General features: G+C 34.4%; 1 protein-coding gene across 9 annotated transcripts in view; it reads left to right on the top strand.

The window, feature by feature from the left end:
* The window catches only part of CEP128 (centrosomal protein 128), a 390,276-nt gene that overhangs the window by 18,077 nt on the left and 352,446 nt on the right, over window positions 1-19,753 (top strand). For 8 of the 9 annotated variants that reach the window (XM_041759758.1, XM_041759757.1, XM_041759756.1 and 5 more), the window contains exons 3-6: window positions 4,661-4,821; window positions 6,759-6,845; window positions 18,147-18,273; window positions 19,312-19,430. In XM_041759758.1, the coding sequence (XP_041615692.1) occupies window positions 4,675-4,821; window positions 6,759-6,845; window positions 18,147-18,273; window positions 19,312-19,430 (480 nt within the window). In that variant the 5' untranslated portion in view covers window positions 4,661-4,674. The remainder of the gene's footprint in view (window positions 1-4,660; window positions 4,822-6,758; window positions 6,846-18,146; window positions 18,274-19,311; window positions 19,431-19,753) is intronic. The other variant, XM_041759760.1, reaches the window with a different exon arrangement.

The raw sequence follows: 19,753 nt of genomic DNA on the forward strand, positions 1-19,753 counted from the left end.
TGGATTATTCGTTCTTTGGTTGTTGAGTTTGATAAGTTTTTTTATAGATTTTGGATACTAGCCCTTTATCTGATAAGACATTTGCAAATATCTCCCATTCTGTTGGTTTTCTTTTGGTTTTGTCGACTGTTTCCTTTGGTGTGCAAAAGCTTTTTATCTGAAGTCTCAGTAGTTCATTTTTGCCTTTATTTCCCTTGCCTTTGGAGTCGTGTCTAGCAAGAAGTTGTTGTGGCCAAGGTCAAAGAGATTGCTGCCTGTGTTCTCTTCTAGGATTTTGATGGATTCCTGTCTTACATGTAGGTCTTTCATCCATTTTGAGTCTACTTTTGTGTATGGTGTAAGGAAATGGTCAGGTTTCATTTCTTTGCATGTGGCTGTCCAATTTCCCCACACCATTTATTGAAGAGACTGTCTTTTTTTCCCAAAGGATATTCTTTCCTGCTTTGTCAAAGATTAGTTGACCATAGCGTTGAGGGTCCGTATCAGGGGTCTCTGTTCCATTCCATCGATCTGTATGTCTGTTTTTGTGCTGGTACCATACTGTCTTGTTGATTGTAGCTTTGTGATAGAAAGCTGGAATTGTGATGCCTCCAGTTTTGTTTTTGTTTTTCAACATTACTTTGGCTATTTGTGGTCTTTTCTGGTTCCATACAAATTTTAGGATTGTTTGTTCCAGCTCCATGAAAAATGCTGATGCTGTTTTGATAGGGATTGCATTGAATGTGTAGATCACTTTGCATAGCATAGACATTTTAACAATATTTGTTTTTCCAGTCCACGGGCATGGAATATTTTTCCATTTCTTTGTGTCTTCCTCAATTTCTTTCATAAGCGTTCTGTAGTTTCAGAGTATAGATCTTTATTTCTAGGTATCTTATGGTTTTTGGTGCAATTGTAAATGGGATTTATTCCTTGATTTCTCTTTCTTCTGCCTCATTGTTAGGGTATAGAAATGCCACTGACTTCTGTGCATTGATTTTTACATCTGACTTTGCTGAATTCCTGTATCAGTTCTAGCAATTTTTGGATGGAGTCTTGGGTTTTCTGCATAGAATATCATGTCATCTGTGAAGAGGGAGAGTTTGACTTCTTTGATAGTTTGGATGCCTTTTACTTCTTTTTGTTGTCTGATTGCTGAGGCTAGAACTTCCATTACTATGTTGAACAACAGTGGTGAGAGTGGACATCCGTGTCGTGTTGTTGACCTTGGGGGAAAAGCTTTCGTTTTTTTTCTGTTGAGGATGATATTCACTGTGAGTTTTTTTTTTGTGTATGACTTTTATGATACTGAGGTATGTTCCTTCTATCCCTACAGTGCAGAGAGTTTTAATCAAGTAGGGATGCTGCATTTTGTCAAATGCTTTTTCTGCATCTATTGAGACAATCATGTGGTTCTTGTCCTTTCTTTTATTAATGTGATATATCACATTGATTGATTTGTAGATGTTGAACCACCCTTGCAGACTTATGGCTTATTCTTATAAAATAGGAATCACAAGATAATAGAGTAAGAATAATAGAAATAGAAACAAATGAGAATATTTATTGGTTCTAGGTGGTAGATACATGTATGCTTATTATATGAATTATTTCATATTTTAAACATTTTTCCAGGTTATTACAAATAACCATAACATAACATATAGTTATCACTATTTGTCATCAAGTTGAAGCTCAGATTGCTCATTAGAAGAGTCTGGCATACCATTTATATCCACTGAATTTATATAGGTAACTGATGATTATTAAAATTTTGTACTCTTACAAAAGTCAGTTTGTCCCAAAGATGGTTGTTTCTTGTTTTCACCAGCAACCATTTTAGGAGACACTGGGCTTTTTTATGTCACCTTTTTATTCCTGATTATTTCTTAACTTTAATTTAGGTTCCAGAATTATGACTTGTTAAAAATGAAAATTATTATACTTTTCAGTATAGAATTTTGACAGATCCAGGCATGATGATTATTTTCCATTTTACAAGAGATAGAAAGAATAAGGAAATAGAAACCACTTGACTTCAAGGCCAGTGGTTTGATTTGTTTTCAGGGCTCTTTATTAAATGTAGCATAGATATGTCACTTAGTTTTTTTTTGCTGCTGCCCAATAATAATTTTTGTCTTTAATTGATTTTTCCTCTTGTCTTGGCAATTTTATGTGTAAGTGAAATGAGAAGGTGTCGGGGAGTCTAGAGATACATGTGAGCCATGGTCTGCTGTTGCCCTTAACAATTTTTACTGAATGTTAAGAGTGTTCACTCTTGGTGTTTAAAGGTCAGCAGAGCACAGGGGAATGAACAGCATATTGCGGGTAGAGAATCCCAGCTGAACCCTGGGTCAGTATCCTGGGTCTGCTACTTAATAATCACCATGTAGATTTGGACATGTTACTTGGCATCTCTTAGCCTCAGCATCCTCTGTAGATTAAGGGTTAAAGATGTTCATTTTAATCAGTTGTTGGTAGAATTAAATTGGATTGTCTGTGTGAGTATCTAGCACAATAGCAGGTTGATTGTTGTGATTCTTCCCACTTTCACTAATCGAGAATGCTAGAAAGTATTTTAACTTTGAGTAAACAATTTTAGGTCATGTGGTATAAATTTATGAGACACACACACAAGAAGTGATTTCCTAAGTTTAAAAGGTGAACTTTAGGGATGCCAGTGTGGCTTGGTGGTTGAGCATCTGCCTTCGGCTCAGGGCATGATCCCAGTCCAGTATCGAGTCCCAATACATTGGACTCCCTGCAGGGAGCCTGCTTCTCCCTCTGCCTGTGTCTCTGGCCTCTCTCTCTCTCTCACGAATAAATAAAATCTTTTAAAAAAAAAAAGGTGAACTTCATATTTAATATTTCTTCTCAAATATATTCTTTTGGCTTAAACAGTTGTGATCCAGGAAAAGCAGAGCCAAATAATTGCTTTGACCTCTGTTTTCTGGTTCATGTTTCCTGATGTGGGAGGGAGCTATACCTTTGTGGGCACTGATGTGGGCACTATACCTTTGTACTTGTAGATAGGATATGGGAAGCAAGAAGCAGAGGAGATAGGTGTGGCAGGAGGTTGAGAGGCCTCGACAGGGGATAGGCAGGAATCTGACTGTATTCTCTGGCCTTCTCTCTGTTGTCAGAAATTGGGTGTTTAGTGATTCTTTTTTCTGATGCTACAAAGACAGACTGTATTTCACGTAAGAAAAAACAAAACCCTAAACTTACAGCAAAGGTACTTGCTTATCTTTTTATTTTATCTAACATTTTAAAAACATAACTGCTTTCATGAAATGCTCGAGGATCTATTTATATTTAGCAGATTCCCTTTATCTTTGCTTTAGATGTATGGTCATGTACTTCCCAGATGCATTCTGAATAAAAATCCAAGAAGTCCAGAATATTCTGGATCATTTATCAAAGTTTTCATCACACTGTATATAATAAGCCAGAAAAAAATGGCCATATAGATTTTAGGAAAATCAACAAGTGTTCTGCTTTTCTGTTCCAAATGTATTATTTATTCAAATTTCATAGAAGATTTTCTGAAATATTTGAGATTGTCTTGCATGAAATAATTTTCTTTTGCATTAAGTAAAAAATTGGGGTAAGAATGGGAAGAAAGCACGTTTAGAGGATTTTCTACTGATGAAACTATTCAGGATGTTTGGCTTTAAATTTTGGTGGAGAGGTTGAAGATGCCGTTTTCTCACATACTTGTTATTAAGGAATTTGTACCTCCATTATAGCATTTGTTTAATTCTATATTTTAAATTAGGGTGCATAGGGCTACCTGGCTGACTCAGTTGGTAGACCATGCAACTCTTGATCTCAGGGTTGTGAGTTCAAGCCCCATGCTGGGTGTAGAGATTACTTAAAAATAAAATCTTTTTTTTTTTTTTTTTTAAATAAAATCTTAAGAAAAAAAAGGTGCATGAAAGTGTTCACTATACACTGAATGGAATTCTTTTATTTTAGGTCATTCTGTGAGTGTTACATTTTTATTTAAAGATACACATATTTGGGGCACCTGGGTGGCTCAGTCTAGGTTAGGCATCTGCCTTTGGATCAGGTCATGATCTCAGGGTTCTGGAATTGAGCCCCGAGTTGTACTCCCTGCTCAGTGGGGAGTCTGCTTTTCCCTTTCCCTCAGCCCCTCCCTCTGCTCATTCTCTTTCTGACTCTCTCTCAAATAAATAAAATCTTAAGAAAATAAAGATACATATATTATTAAAAGCTTGGTAGAGAGGACGTCAGACTACTATTGAGACCTTTAGGTCCTAGCTTGGAGAATACCTTCTTCTTTTTTTTTTTTTTTTCAATTTGTGAGATGCCAATCTACCAGTCCCTTTTACTTTGCAGTTTTCTTAGTAAGATTAGATGAGATACTATATGTGAAAGTGCTTTTCAAATTTAGGAGCAGTGCACAAAACTAAGGGATTATTATTTGTAAGCATGACTAAAATCAGATCTGAGGAATTGCTCTCTTAAAGCAGAAAAGACAAAGGAGAGAGAATCACATGGGTAAGTGACTTGTGTTTTCAAGCTACGTGTTTAGGAATTATGATATGCCAAAGGACTAATGAAATACTGAAAAGGGTCAACATGCAAATGGTTAATTAAAACTCATATTTCCCTGCTCTTTAATATTTGATTGACCTTGACTTGGATTTCTTTTAAGGATTGTGTACATCAATGGAAGAATCCTCCAGTGATTCAGACCACTTCCGCTCTCATGATCGACTGAGTCGATGGGCTGCCAGGTCAACATACAGGGGAAATCTAAGTTGTCCTACAGTAGGTGTCACCAAGAAGGTCAACACTATAACAAATACTTTACAGGTTAGTTAAGCAATGGTTGCATTGAATGGATTTTAAATAGTTTAGGCTGAGAAATAGTTTTGGTCAGCTATTAGCTTTTTTTGTTGCCATAACAAGTTACCACAAAACTAATTACATACTTAAATAATTATTTATAACTCATAATTATTTATAATTAATTAATAATTAAAACGACAAAGTTATTTTTGTATAGTTCTGTACATCAAAATCTGACACTGGTCTTACTAGACCAAAATCTTAGGGCTCACTAGGCCTGCATTTGTTTCTGGAGACCCTGGGGAAATAATCTCTTCCTTTGCCTTTCCCAGCTTTCAGAGACTGCCCATATTTCTTGAGGCCCTCTTCCTTTTTCAAAACCAGCAAGGGTGGGTTGAGTCCTTTTCACATCATAACACTCTGACGACTCTTCCTCTTCTACTTTTAAGGACACTTGTAATTACCTTGGGTTCACCCAATGATCCAGGATAATCTCCCTGTCTCAAGGTCCTTAATTTGGGATATATATTGTATCCACAAAATCTCTTTTGCTGTATAAGGTTACATATACACAAGTTCCAAGGATTAGGACATGGGCATTTTTCGGGGCCATTATTCTGCCTAACACAATCAAGATATTTGAAACAAAGATATTTGAAATATATCATAGATTGGGACGCCTGGGTAGATCAGTAGTTGAGTGTCTGCCTTCGGATTAGGACATAATCCCGGGGTCCAGGGATCAAGTCTCACATCGGGCTCCCTGCGAGGAGCCTGCTTCTCCCTCTACCTATGTCTCTGCCTTTCTCACTCTGTCTTTCATGAATAAATAAATGAAATCTTAAAAAAAAATAAATATATAATAAGTTGTGAAAGTGTTTTGGAATAAGGGAGTATGTCCAAATAAAATGTGTGGGAGTGAAGTGGGTAGGAATTACCAGTTTAGCTTCTTGTGGATATGTACCTTTAGAGAACTTGCTCATATTTTGCCTAGGGGAATTATTCATGGATGAACAATAGTGAGATGACATTTTTAGTCAGAGGCTAACTTTGACAGTGTTTGGAAGTTTGAGTGGAAGCAGTTTATATTCTCTGTGTAGAAAGGACTTGGGAAAAGAGGTGGGGGAAGGGTAACTCAACCAAGCTGGGCAAAAGAAAACTTTTTTTTCCTATTTTTTTTCCTATTTTTTCCTATTCCTATTTTAATCTCTTATTTTTGCCTTACCTGGATAAATAAGGATTTTGGCTTTTAATTGCTTTGAGTTAGTATGCATAAAGAAGAGGCTAATTTCTGGTGGAGAGGCCATAATTTTATTTAAAACTCAGAAAGTTTTTCTTTTTGTACTTTTGTAAACTAGCATATCATTGGATTTTTGAAGTACAAATCCTTATACTTTCTTACAGTGAGACACATTACTGAATATATATTTTTGAAATAAATGCTTTCATTTTTCAGGTAAAACTTAGCACATTTGGGTAGAAGCCATTTTTGTTGTATTTAGAACTAAATTTGTTGTTTATAGCTAAAGATTAAAGAATGCTTTTTTTCTTTTTCTCCTAATCAAGTTCTGAGGTGAAGTAATAATTGAAATAACACTGATCCTAATGATTTGCTTCTCTTGTACACAGTCTACTGGTTTTGTTCTCTCAGGATTCCTTCTCTATAAAAAAAGGTGTGAATTAGTTGAGGTGCACAAATTAAAAATGAGGAATGCTTTTGTTGCTGACTGATTAAGGAACCTTGGGAATGATTTAAATTGTGTGCTTCAGTAAATTGTGGATGGATTTAGGTTTCCTTCTCAGTGGTTTTAATATTTGTTTGATATTTATGAAGTATATTAATATCCAACTTAAGTATGATATAAATTGTACCTTTTATAGGTGGTTGACTTAGCTGTTTGACATACTGCCAAGACAGAAAAATATTGGAACAATTAATAAAATCCATTTTCTTTTTTAAGGACACCAGTCGGAACCTGCAACAAGTAGACCAGATGCTTGGACAGTATCGAGACTACAGTAATGGACAGGCGGGTGCTGTAGAACATGTGAGGAAATTTACATGTGTTTGCATTTTTTCTTACCCACCTTTTTGGAAATCAGTTTTTGAGAAGTAAGGATGTGAGAAAAAAGGTAGAACCATTGTGAACAGCTTTAGCTTTCAGATTGTTTTACTATTTTTTAGTGAGTTAGCTTGTCACATGGATTGCTGGCTAGCTTATATAGATTAGATTCTATTGAATTTGAAAGTTTAAAGTGAGAAGAGGAAGAATTCAGGACAATAGTTAAACTAAGATTTAACTAAATTTGGGCCAGTTACCCCTTACGGGAGTTAAGAATTTTATGGATGGTTTATTTTAAAGTAATATATGCTCATTCTTTAAATAAATTATAAAATCTCTCTTAGCCCTCTTAGTTCCGCTCCAAAGAAGTAACAATTTGACAGCTTCTTGTATATCTTTCCAAGCATTTTCTATGTTTGTATATACATAACTACCTTAATAATGAGAGTTAATTCTTTCCTTTTTAATTTATTAGTGAAAACTTAAACAGTATTAACTAGAAGCAGGAACAAACCTACTTTGTCATGTTGAATATTAGATGCTTCATTATGATAGAAGATTTCCTTTGAATTGGGGAATTGGGAAATGAAATTTTTTATTATGTAAATTTCTGTATAGATAAACATTTAAAACACAAAATGTATTATGTGGCATTAGCCTCTTTGGTAGGCCTGGAGTCAAATAATGCTGAACTCTGGAGTGTGGAATGGACATACATGAAAAGTAAAACTCAACAGGAGTTTCATTTCTATCTGAGTTATAAGTATATAGAATGCAAATCTACTCATAAAAAATAAGACACAGGAAGCAAGAGTCTTTCCTTTTGTTTTAGGCTATTCCATAGTCTGGCTTACAGTCTCTTTCTTCATTTCTCCAAATTCTTGTTCTGTTAAAACTGTTGGTTCTCAGTGATTTTTTTTTTCCTGCAGCATACCAGAGGAGTACACCATTCATTGCCTTATGTTATACTTATTCATTAGAGCAATGCTTTTTACCCTGCCACCTGTAAGTCACCTGGGGGAATATCTGCCATGATCTGTGGGAATATGTGTAAATTGGAAAGAATATTTCTCACACGCGATTCTGATGGGCTCTTCAATGAAAATTCCCTTCTTAGCATTAAACTGCTACAGGATATATCATACCTAAAAATGAGTTTTTTTCTTATTCTTTTTGTTTTTTTAAATTAATGTGTGTTCTCTTTGGGGGGTTACCCTGAAGAGTGATTTTTTTTTTCTTCTTTTGGTGGATATGCTGCAACTCATAGAAGTCTTGCTATGGAACCGGCTGTTTTTTGTTTTTGTTTTTGTTTTTTTTTTTTCTTCTAAACATTCTGAAACAGGTTAATTCAGTGTTTAACCAGTGTTCAACTATTAAAAAATTTCTCCATTCTAAATCTACATTGCCTTCTTGAAATTATTATTTCTTTTTTAAAATAGATTTCCTTAGAAAGAGCAATTTTTTTGGTCTAGGGAAGACAAGAATTTTTTAAGACAAGAATTTTTATTATTAACTTAGATTTTGTAAATGATTCTGTTGCTAAACCTCAGGAAATGGATAAGTGAGGTATGTGTGCATATATATGCATATTTAATGTTTGCTTTATTGAGATAGAACTTTGTCAACATAATTTGCAGTGGGTGAGGGGAAATACAAATATTTGATGTAGCATTTCCCTCCTGGGATAAGAGAACTGTGAGAATTACTTTTGTTGGTTTGTAAGACCTAAAGGTCAAGAGTCATGTTGGGTCATTTTTTGATGACTTTTCCTTGTAATATACATAATTTCCCTTTGTTCCTTTAAATCATTATAACCACCCATCCTAAATTTATTTCTTTACTTATTATGTAAAAGGCCTCTCTCTGAGGAGCTGAGCAGTGTTAAAGCATCAGTGATGTGGTGCATGAGGTCTCCTAGAGAAGCAGCACCTCCCTTTTTATAGTCTCTTTGGGAATGTTTCTATATGCTTAGTATATCCCAGGCACTTACTTACTTATTTATTATTTTAAAGATTTTACTTATTTATTTTGAGAGAGAGCGAGCATAAGTAGGCAGGGAGAGGGAGAAGCATACTCTCCGTTGAGCACAGAGCCTGATCCAGGGCTCAATCTTATGACCCTGGGATCATGACCTGAGGTGAGGCCTATGCTTAACTAACTGAGCCACCACCTCCCTGCCCAGGTACCTCTTTATATTAACTCATTTAGTTCTCTCAACAATCCTATTAGGTAGATACTATTATTATCCTCATTTATATGATTAAAAAATTGGGGCACAGAATGGTTGCTAACTTGCCCATGGTCTCACAGCTAATTAGTGATAGAGCTGTGGATAGGATGTTATCCTAAAGCCCACCATCAGGATTCATTTACTTCGCTGAGTCATGGTTGCTTACATTTTTGTGATGCTGTGAGTTCATATTTCAGAAAATTGGGATTTTGGATTCAGAGTTTGAAGGCTTATATGGATAAACTAGATTTTGGAGATTATCTTAATTGGTTGAAAAACGGAAGCCCGCTGTCACACAAGTCATTAATGTTACAACTAATGTCCAGAATGAGAGTTAGATGGAAAAAAAATCCAGAAACAGAATTGGTAAGAAATATGGCACTGAGCTAGGATTTGCATTGACAAATTGTCAAAGTTGGCAGTTTTGGCTGCCACTTAGGCAACGTGGAAGGTTCTGCAAGTTGCCTACATCAGCATCAATTTTTCCTTTCCTCTTATATAACAGTCATTGATTTTTCACTAGCCTTTTTTGCAGCTGTTCCAGCCAATGAACCATATTTAGTTGGATAGTATGTCTTAGAGTCTTTGGGGCCAATGAACTTCATGACTTTATGAAAGTGTCATCTTGCATTATTTCTCGTGCTGTAAATTTCTTGGGAGGTCTGCGAACATTTGGGCAAAAGAGGACCTGTGGGGAAGGTTTTATTTGAAAGCTTACTGTGAAGATTTGGAACATATTGTATTCTGTATTAAACGGTGCAATCGATAAACTTAGTGTTTAAAATATTTCTGGAACTGTGTGTTCCTTATTTATGAGAGAGCAGGGTCTGTTTTTGTGTTAATATGAAATATTAAATGAAATCTATTTTAAAAATGAAATGCCCTCAAGGAAGAATATTAAAAAAAAGAATATTCAACATAAAAAGTTAATACCTTCTGCAGTGGAAATTTGGACTGCGTCTGAGGCTACATTAGTTAATATTGGTTATACAAGAAAAATACAGTTGTCTTGATTCAAATCAGTGGACTGATTAAGTTCATTTTTAAGGTAAAGATTGGTGAAAATATAGTAATGTCAAATTAGAACTTAGAGACTTGCATTAATAGGTAATTTTTCTTCTAATTAAGTACTCTGATTAAAATTTCCCTTTGGGAGTAAAGGATGTTACCATCTGGCATATGGACTTTGAAAGAATTGGAGTGTTAAATAATAAAGTGCAGGTTTTTTCTTGTATTCAGTGGGTTTCAGTTCTCAAATATAATTAGTGGCATCCCAGAAGGATAATGGTAATGGTTTAGGGCCAGGCACAAACCATTATAATATCTTAAAGCTGAAGGTATGTGCCCTTTTTTTTCTCGCTGAGTTTTATTAATTGTCCTGAAGGTGAGAATTGTTCAGTTTATTGTTAAATAGTAAGAGTCTATAGGTAAGAAATTAAACCAAGCAGTTAAATTCTGTTATGACCTTCCTTTTGTAAACATAGTTTGGATCTTAGGAATTAGGTTCTTAGAGTCTTATACTTAAAATTATATTTACAAGTCCTTCATGGAACAGCTGGACAGCAGAATAATTTTTATAGAACTTTGCTTTGAGGCTAATGGAAAAATGTAGACTCTGGAGTCAGAGTTGAAATTTAATCCTGATTTTTTTCCACTACAAACCATTTTAGTGACTTTGGACAAATTATTACACCTTTCTGAACTTAAGTTTTATCATCTGAAAAATGAGCATAGTCCTATATCCCTCATTATAACTAACATTTATTAATGTGGTCTCACTGATGTTTAGATGCTTGCTAAACATTCATGTTTTTGTTGTTTCTTTAATTCATCCAGTAATCCCTACCTTCAAGCATTTGCTATGTTCTTAATAGTACTTGGTATATTCTAGGCACTCAGAAGAGGTTACTTTTTTCCTCTTTGACTTCATGGGACTTAAACTCGGTTTCATTTGTGTATCATTATGACTATAAACAATATAATGTATTACAGCATTCACAGGGATATTGTACGTCTGATTATTTTGATTATATGCTAAATTAGACAACACATGTAATACTGCTTTTTGTCTGTCTTCTGTTCATGAATATAACGTCTGTCCACTCAGAATACATTACTATGCACATTCCATTTTCCATCAGTGCTCATTTATTGGTACTTAAAATATACAAATATTTAAAAAATACTTTCAAAATTATGATTAGAATGTGATATATGGGCTTTGAATATACAGGATTTCATTTAAAAACAAAATAGTTATATAAATAAAAGTTATGTATCATTTGAAAAGGGATTATTCAATTTTAGGAATGCTATTATGGGCTTATATTTCCATAAATCAGCATATGGAGAGAGATTAGGCAAAGCAGCTGGAGCTAATGATCTTTTGGTAAATAAAAAATAAAATAGTAGCAACCATTTTAAAAATACATTTCAGCAGCAGATGGTGGGACCAGAAAAATATGCAAACCATAAATTTGCACTCTTGTTTAATTTTTTAAAATTCTTCTCCTCCCCCCCCATCTTCTCCTTCTCTTCCTTCTTATATTAATAATAGAAGACAAATAGACTATAAGGAACCAAAATAGAGTTGATACAGTTAGCTCTACAACCAATGTATTTTGCAGTTTGTCGTCAGATAAACTTTGGCATTCTGTAGAGAAATAGACAGTGAAGGAAAGCCAGGCATAAAAGCACTTAATCAAAGTGCTTATGGATGACATCATTATCCTGGACAGAATTTTAAAAATGACCTCTTTTCTGCCTCCAGTTTTGCCCTGGATTTTGTCAGGGTGACCTTTGACATTTGTAAATTAAAATATTTTAATTTTTAAAAATGTCATTAGTGTAGATACATCTAAACTTATAACACAACCTTTCTATGGTCACTAGTGCTATATATATTGTGAATGTTTGCTAAATAAGGTGAAAACAAACAATCTTTAGGCAGAATATTTTCCGATTTCTCCTTAACTATGCAGTTAAGTGAATGTAGTTATCTTACAAGGACAAGTTTGCATGCATTTCTGTATAATCTATATTATGCTAGTGGATGTTTTTTCTTAGTATGAAAATAAGAGACAATTTAGAGTAAGAAAAGTGTCTGAAGAAACTAAATGGGATCTTTACATGTTCAAAATTCACACCTACTTTAAGATTTATTTATTTTAGAGAGAGAGGGAAAGAACACATGCATGCATGTGGGGGGAGGGGCAGAGGGAGAGGTGGTGGGTGGTACAGAGGGAGAAGGAGAGAGAGAATCCTTCAGTAGACTGCACTTAGCATGGAGCTCAACATGTAGCTCAGTTCTAGGACCCTGAGATCATGACCTGAGCCAAAACCAAGAGTCAGGCGTTTAACTAAGTTAGTTAATCCAGACAACCCCAAGCCTACTTTAAAGTGCAGCATTTATAATTTTTTACCAAAGTTATTGCTAGCTTTTTTTTTTAAGTTGTGTTTTTTCACTTATATGGAAGCTAATTATTTGATGACTATTTGGTAGCTACTATATTTATGTGTGATTAATGACTATTCCTAGTTTATTTCCATTGTTCTCTGTGGAATAATGGTAAATATCTTTTAAGAATTTTCCAGTGACTGGGATCCCTGGGTGGCGCAGCGGTTTAGCCTTTGGCCCAGGGCGCGATCCTGGAGACCCCGGATCGAATCCCACGTCGGGCTCCCGGTGCATGGAGCCTGCTTCTCCCTCTGCCTATGTCTCTGCCTCTCTCTCTCTCTCTCTCTCTGTGACTATCATAAATAAATTAAAAAAAATAAAAATAAAAAAAATTAAAAAAAAAGAAAAAAAAAAGAATTTTCCAGTGACTATATTTTGTGTGATTTTCTTCTCTCTCACAGTGAGCATAGTAAGAATGGAATTAGTTTTGTTGAGAATGTGAATTTATGAGATACAGTGATTATTAGTGAAGCAGTCATTGTTGCTAAACATTTACCAAGAAAGTTTATGCATATGGTTCTTTGCCATTTCTCATTTTCTCTTATTGGAACCAAATTTTATTGAATGATTTATTTCTTAGGCATATCTGATACTGTTTGTGGAGTTGATGCCTAGTTTCCTACTGTTTACTATTGCTTGGAAATCTTCCTAGGGACTGGTCAAGAAGTTTGCTATTATGAATTTTGGAAAGTCAATATTTTTAGCTTAAAAAAACAAATCAGAGTTCCAGTCCCAGGTAGATAGAGTTAGCTTATTGTTCACTGAGTACTCTATAAAACCATTACTGAATGCACAGAGCAGCTATTTGAGGACTCTGAAAAGTAAATACAGGCAGTCCTTTCCTTGTTGCATGGTTTTGATGTGCATGAGTTTGATTCCCCAGTTTGGCCAAGTAACACCAGTCCCCAAATAACACAATTCGTATTTCAGTTAACAAAGTTTATTAGCTAGAAGTACTGCAAAAAGTACACACTTTACTGCTAGCTCTTCAGTTCACACATTACTATGTAAATAACAGATCACTGCTTTTGAAGTTGCTGATTGGTCACAGATAGTAAGACTAGTTGTGTTACTTCCTTGTCTTCTAATAGTAAACCTGTGGTGTGCTGTTTTACAAAAATAAATAATAATAAAGGGATCGGCTAACAGTACAACAATAAAATGAAAAGTGATAATGCTGGAAGTGAAGGGTGAGTCTATTTTGGAGGAGTTCTATGTGGCGTTATAAAGAAATAACTGCTGATAGTAGGAATATTGACACTGCCGCTATTCAAGAGTCCCTAGATATACATCCAGAGGAATTTAGTGACATCATATTTAGGGAATGACAAATTCTTCTAAGGACTTTTTCTAGATTAAAACATCCCCTTTTTTTCATTCTATTTATTTTTTGTTCTTCCATTCATTGCCTACAGTCATCATAACAAAAACTATATATTGAGCAAACTGATCTTCCCTAGGCGTTGTTCTAATTATTTTACATACACTGTCTTATTGTGTCCTCAAAAAAATTTTGTGAGAGTTATTGACTGATACAGTGTGAAATATATGGATAGGAACAGAAGCAGAAGCAAACTGATATACAACTGATAAGCAACTGATATACAGTTGGGCAATGCATATTATTTTAATAGCAGCAGTCACTGTGAGAGCTGGTCAGTTTTCTGTTTGTTATAGACCTGAGGCTTCTGAAGGAGTATTTTGAAGGGAGCAAGACTCTTTCTCTTTTTTCAGATATATGGCCTTATTAAGTTTCTAAGCATGGATGGCACGTCAATTAGATATTTAATCTGCTTTTGTAACATAGAACAAAAAGAAACATGGTATTTACATCCAAGGTGAGAGTGGGCTTACGGGCAAGGGAGGCCAAAGCATCATTCAAGGGCAGATAAGACGGTAAAAACCAAATTCAAGTCAAAGTATCTAAATGAAGGGTGTATGCCATAGCTTTCTCAGCCTTGACATTATCAGCATTTTGGACCAGATCATTCTTTGATGTAGGAGACTATCCTGTGCATTGTAAGAAGGTTAGCAGCATTTTCAGATTCTACCAATCGGATGCCAGTAGAGCCAGTACAGCTGAGGAAATCACTACCAGGCTTCTGTCTTAGTGTTTCTGAATCATGATGTTTTCAATGATCACGTCTTTTATTTGGAGTACCCATTGCCACCTGGATGATTTCTTTTCATAGAGTTGCTTTGCAATGTAGTCATTCCTTTTGAGTTTTATACTCTTTTTCAGGTTCGTTAAACTTCTGTTTTGTCTTTAATTAGAATCCTTCACATAGAGCCATCACAGAACTTTCAGAGCTCTATGAAAATTTTGAAGTTTGATAATTTTAACATTAATATAAAAGCTTATGTAGTTTTAGAGAATTTCATTTATCTACTAGTTTCCAAAATAATGAGTTGGTTTGCTAGCATGCTCTAGTAGTGACCAATGGCTTTTTTTCTCCTTGAGGATCGTTAACTCACAAACTTATCCATATATAAATCCATTGTAGTTAGTATTTCTGTTGATGCTCAAATTATTTCATTATTGCCTAGAGGGAGACTTCTTGACTTCTAAGTTTAAAAAGTCTGTCTTGACAATTTGGATAAACTACTTTATAATTGCCATTCAGTTACAGTGCCCAATTTTTATTTGTATTCATACCAGTACATAGTAGTAATGCTTCAACTATTTTAGTCTAAAATCAAGTGAACAGAGGTAAATGAATAGACCAAATATGTAAATAACACATTTACATCAACTTGAGGTGAAAATATGGCATAACATGTTCTGTGATGCTGGTTTTGCAGTATTTCAGATAGGGGAAATTGGCAGAAAAAGGAATCATCACCTGGTACCTGCAGAGGTAGCCATGCTAAACTCTTAGAACCTATACCATTGGAGTTGATACCACAGTCCAGTGTGGAGCATTGATTTAGTGTTGAGCAAAATAACATCATCCATCATAGTAAATTAATCTTAAATTGAGTTTTATTAATGTTTTGTTTTCACTTAATTTCAAGTTTGATTTGCTTTTGTACCTAGTCTAGAACTGGTAAAGATCTGTCAAAAATGAAAGTTCAGAAGGATGAGTTGTACATTTGTGACTCTTCTTCCTTTAAGGAATTTGCTGATTAAAAAAAAAAAAAAGATGGCTTAGAAGCAGAGAGAATAGGATCAAAGCTATCAATAGAATGGATAAGCCAGGGAAACCAAAACTGGACTTCAGGAATCTTCCAGCTTTTACTGGAGACCCTAGTGGATGATAACCTAGAAAGAATGTTGAGCTGAAAATAAGAGAAGTGATGAACTAAAAATAGACTTATCCTGATGGGAGCAGAAGTCCAGGTTTGAATCATCGTGGTTCCTAACTAGACTGAGTTATTTGGATTTCCTAGTGACCCTAGCCTGACTTCCTGCTAGAAGCGAAACCAAATCCTTTCTGGAGGAAAATGTCATCCAAAGTTTTAAATAATCTCCACAGTGTTTCATATCTGATGTCTATCATGTGATAAGTAATTAGGCATAAGAAAATTTAAGAAGTGACTGAACAGCAAGGAAAAAAACCAGACAGTAGAAACATACATGAGAATATGAAAAAATTCTGATTAACCTGTTCAAGAAATTAAAAGACACGATTGAGAATTTTGACAAAGAATTGGAAACTCCAAGAAAGAACCAAATAAAAATTACAGAAACTGAAAAATATAACTAAAATAAACAGATAAATAAAACCAATCCTGTTAAATAGGGGATTTATAGTAGGGATTAAATAGCAGTTAGTATTACATTGAAGAGATAATTAATGGATTAGGTAGGCCAGCATAAGATAGAATTTATAAAATGAAAGATATCAAAGTATAGATTCCATGATCTCTATGGGTCAAAAATGGGATAACTACAAATAAAGCCTCACACTGTTATATCATAGTAAAACCACTGACAATCCAAGTCAAAAGAAGTCTTAATAACTAGAGCTAAAAAGGTCACACTACTCACAAAACGATAATAAGAAATGACAGCTGACTTTGCTTCTAAAAGGTTAGTGACATCAGGGTTTACGTGAAAGATGTGAATAATAAAGATAAACAAAAAGTTAATAGAGCTGGTTCTGTCACTAACTTGTGTGATCTAAAGTTATTGTACATTTCTAGTCCTTTTTTTGTGTTACAGTTCAGATTTGAACTTCTTAACATGGTTTAATTTTATTCAGAGCTTATCATAGGTTACTGATACACCATTTCATAGTCTTTGGTCTATTTACATGTTAGATTTAGTTTTATTTTACTTATGTATAAATTATTCTCAAGGTAAACCTGTTTTCCTGGGCCTACTCTGTGTATTTCTCTGGATTAATAGGCTGGGTCATATAGCTAGTGAATGCTTAGGGAGGATGGTATTTTGTATATCCCAAGTTAGGAAAGCTGGGGACAGAGAGTATAGAAATGAGAGCAGCATTAGAATTGCATTCCTGAAATATTATTTCTTTTAATCTGGACTGTTTTATCCTTGGTTCTCCAGGAGAGCTAAATCCAAATAACCAAAATGAAGAAGGGTTTGCTCATTTGTTACTTATATTGTTTCATCTGTGCTTTCCCTTCAACTGAGGCTATTTTTTTTCTGCACAGTTCCCCAAGGAAACCAAATTGCTCTCTCCATAAGTGGTCCTCTACTCTTTACTTCTGGCTGAATTTAAGAAATTTTGTTTTCTCAATCATTTGTTTTGACGTTCTCTTTAAAGAGTTATGGGTGACTTGTTCTATGGATCTATATATTATTTTTTTTAATATTGTTTATTATTTATCCTTGGATAAGATATCTAGGCCTGAAGCTGCCCAACAATTCAGGGTATTTGGATTTTTCTCAGCTTTACTCTCTCTTCTTTTGGGCTTCAGTTGAATCCTCTTTTCAGGTCTGTAGTTGTGTATAGCTCTGAACGTTATTCTGTGTATTTAGTGTCTTTTGTAGCTCTTAAGGTCTAAAAGATGTCTTATATCATCCCTGCTGACTGACTCTCTAATAATCTGAAGAGAGCATTCAGACTACTGTATTTTCTTGTGTGTATTAACAGTCTGACATCTGACCATATAGTTTTCTGGAATTTGAAGTCTTTGAATGAATGAAAAGATGTTCTGATATACAGTTGGGCAATGCATATTATTTTAATAGCAGCAGTCACTGTGAGAGCTGGTCAGTTTTCTGTTTGTTATAGACCTGAGGCTTCTGAAGGAGTATTTTGAAGGGAGCAAGACTCTTTCTCTTTTTTCAGATATATGGCCTTATTAAGTTTCTAAGCATGGATGGCACATCAATTAGATATTTAATCTGCTTTTGTAAGCCCGTAGGTAATAGTCCTGTCTTTCACATTCTGCTAATAGATGGAATAAGTAGCAACAGATGCTATTTAAAACCAGATGCTAGAATTGGTTCTGAGAATATTTATGTTTACTATATTTATGTTTCCTAACATACCTTACTTCAATTTTTTTCTGATATAAATTCATTTAGGGAGCTCAGATTATTTCAGAAGTAGCTTTAAAAATCTCTTGTCTGTTTGTATTTGGAATTGTTTAGGGAGCATAACTTCTCCTTCATTATATTCTTTAGTTAAAAGAAAGCTTGGAACAATCAATAGGCCAACTGCGGAGTCAACGTTTATTGAGACACTCAGGAGGAAGGAGTATTTCTGTTACGAGTCTGAGTGCAAGTGACCTTGATGGTGGCACTGTGACAGGTAAGCTCTTCACATGTTTCGAAACCTTTTTTTGCTTTACAAATATTTCTGAAACATATGTTGAATACATTTACTTCTTGGAGTACTAGGACCCATACATGAAATCATACAAATAAGGTTAAGATGCAGTTGTCACTGATTTTTATGGTACCTATTTTGAAATATGTTCAGTGGGACTTTGTTATTCTAATATTTTTGTTCTCAGACTCCATAGACTACATGACAAATTTGGATTTAATCATCTGCCTCTAATTAAAAGTATTACACAAATAGGATTTACTGTGTGGTATACTTTTTAGATGAGAAGTCTTGTCCCAGCTTCCCAGTTTTCATAGTCTGATTAGAAATATCCTATAACACTTGTTAAGAACAGGTGAATTTTATCTTTGGTGCGCAGCTAGATTTCAACAGCTAGATTACAGATATAACATTTGGTTTGCCTGTAGTTAATCAACTACTTCAACACTGAGATCACATTTGAATGGAAAAGACTTAGAAAGTCTGGAGTGAAGAGAGGTGATTTACATAGAAGTAAACATTAGTAGCCAGCTTTGTTAATATTGCTATTGATCATAATACAGATTAAAAATTGGACACAATCAGCTATATTCTATGTAGATTTTATTGATTTTTAAACAAGGTTCAAATATTAGATTACTTTTTTTAAAAATTCTGTTTTATTGGTATTGTTATATTTTAGAAAGACATAAAAGTTATTTTTATTTACCAATTTATTCTTCTTTTTTTTTTTTTCCAATTTATTATTCTTAAATAAGGGAAATACTATATTACATCTTTGAAAAGTATAGCAAATTAGAACTTTAGATATTTTCTATTTCCAGGTTATTTCTGTTGCTTATGCTGTATGCTTAAAGAACAAAATTAGTGCCGAGTTAGTGACCCTAGCAAGATACTCAGGAAATAGTCTGGGTTAGGGCCTATGTATATATCCATGTCTGCTATATATTTTCTGAACAAAATTTTAGGTCGTTTCTTCTCCTACATGTTTTTATTCTTTCTTTTCTTTCATCTCTGAAGAGAGCTACCGATTTCCACCTACCTCACCTCTCAAGAACTATGGGGACCAACAGGGCAGTAAACGAATTAGGTCCAGAACTGGTGTCCGATTTGTTCGGGATCCTGACGACGTGGGCCAGGTACTTTGTACCATTCTGTAATCTGTATTTGATCTTTTTTTTTTTTTAACCAAGTAAGCTATTTTATTTTCAATATTAATTATTATTATCATTTTTAATCAGTATTAATTATTATCATTTATTTTGAATTTTGTAATGGTGGAGTATGTTTTGTGGAATATTTAAAGGTGAATTTAGCTGGACATGTTTTGTTTCCTTGTTCAGGTGACTTACTGTTCTGTAAGCCTTGCTAAAGTCAGCTACTTATTATTTTGCTAACTTTGGTTTAATATAAACAAGTTAGTCCATGTGTGATTAACCTATTGGTTTTTTTTCATTAGTGT

Source organism: Vulpes lagopus, chromosome 6, assembly GCF_018345385.1.
Source record: "Vulpes lagopus strain Blue_001 chromosome 6, ASM1834538v1, whole genome shotgun sequence".
NCBI classification, from domain to species: Eukaryota; Metazoa; Chordata; class Mammalia; order Carnivora; family Canidae; genus Vulpes; species Vulpes lagopus.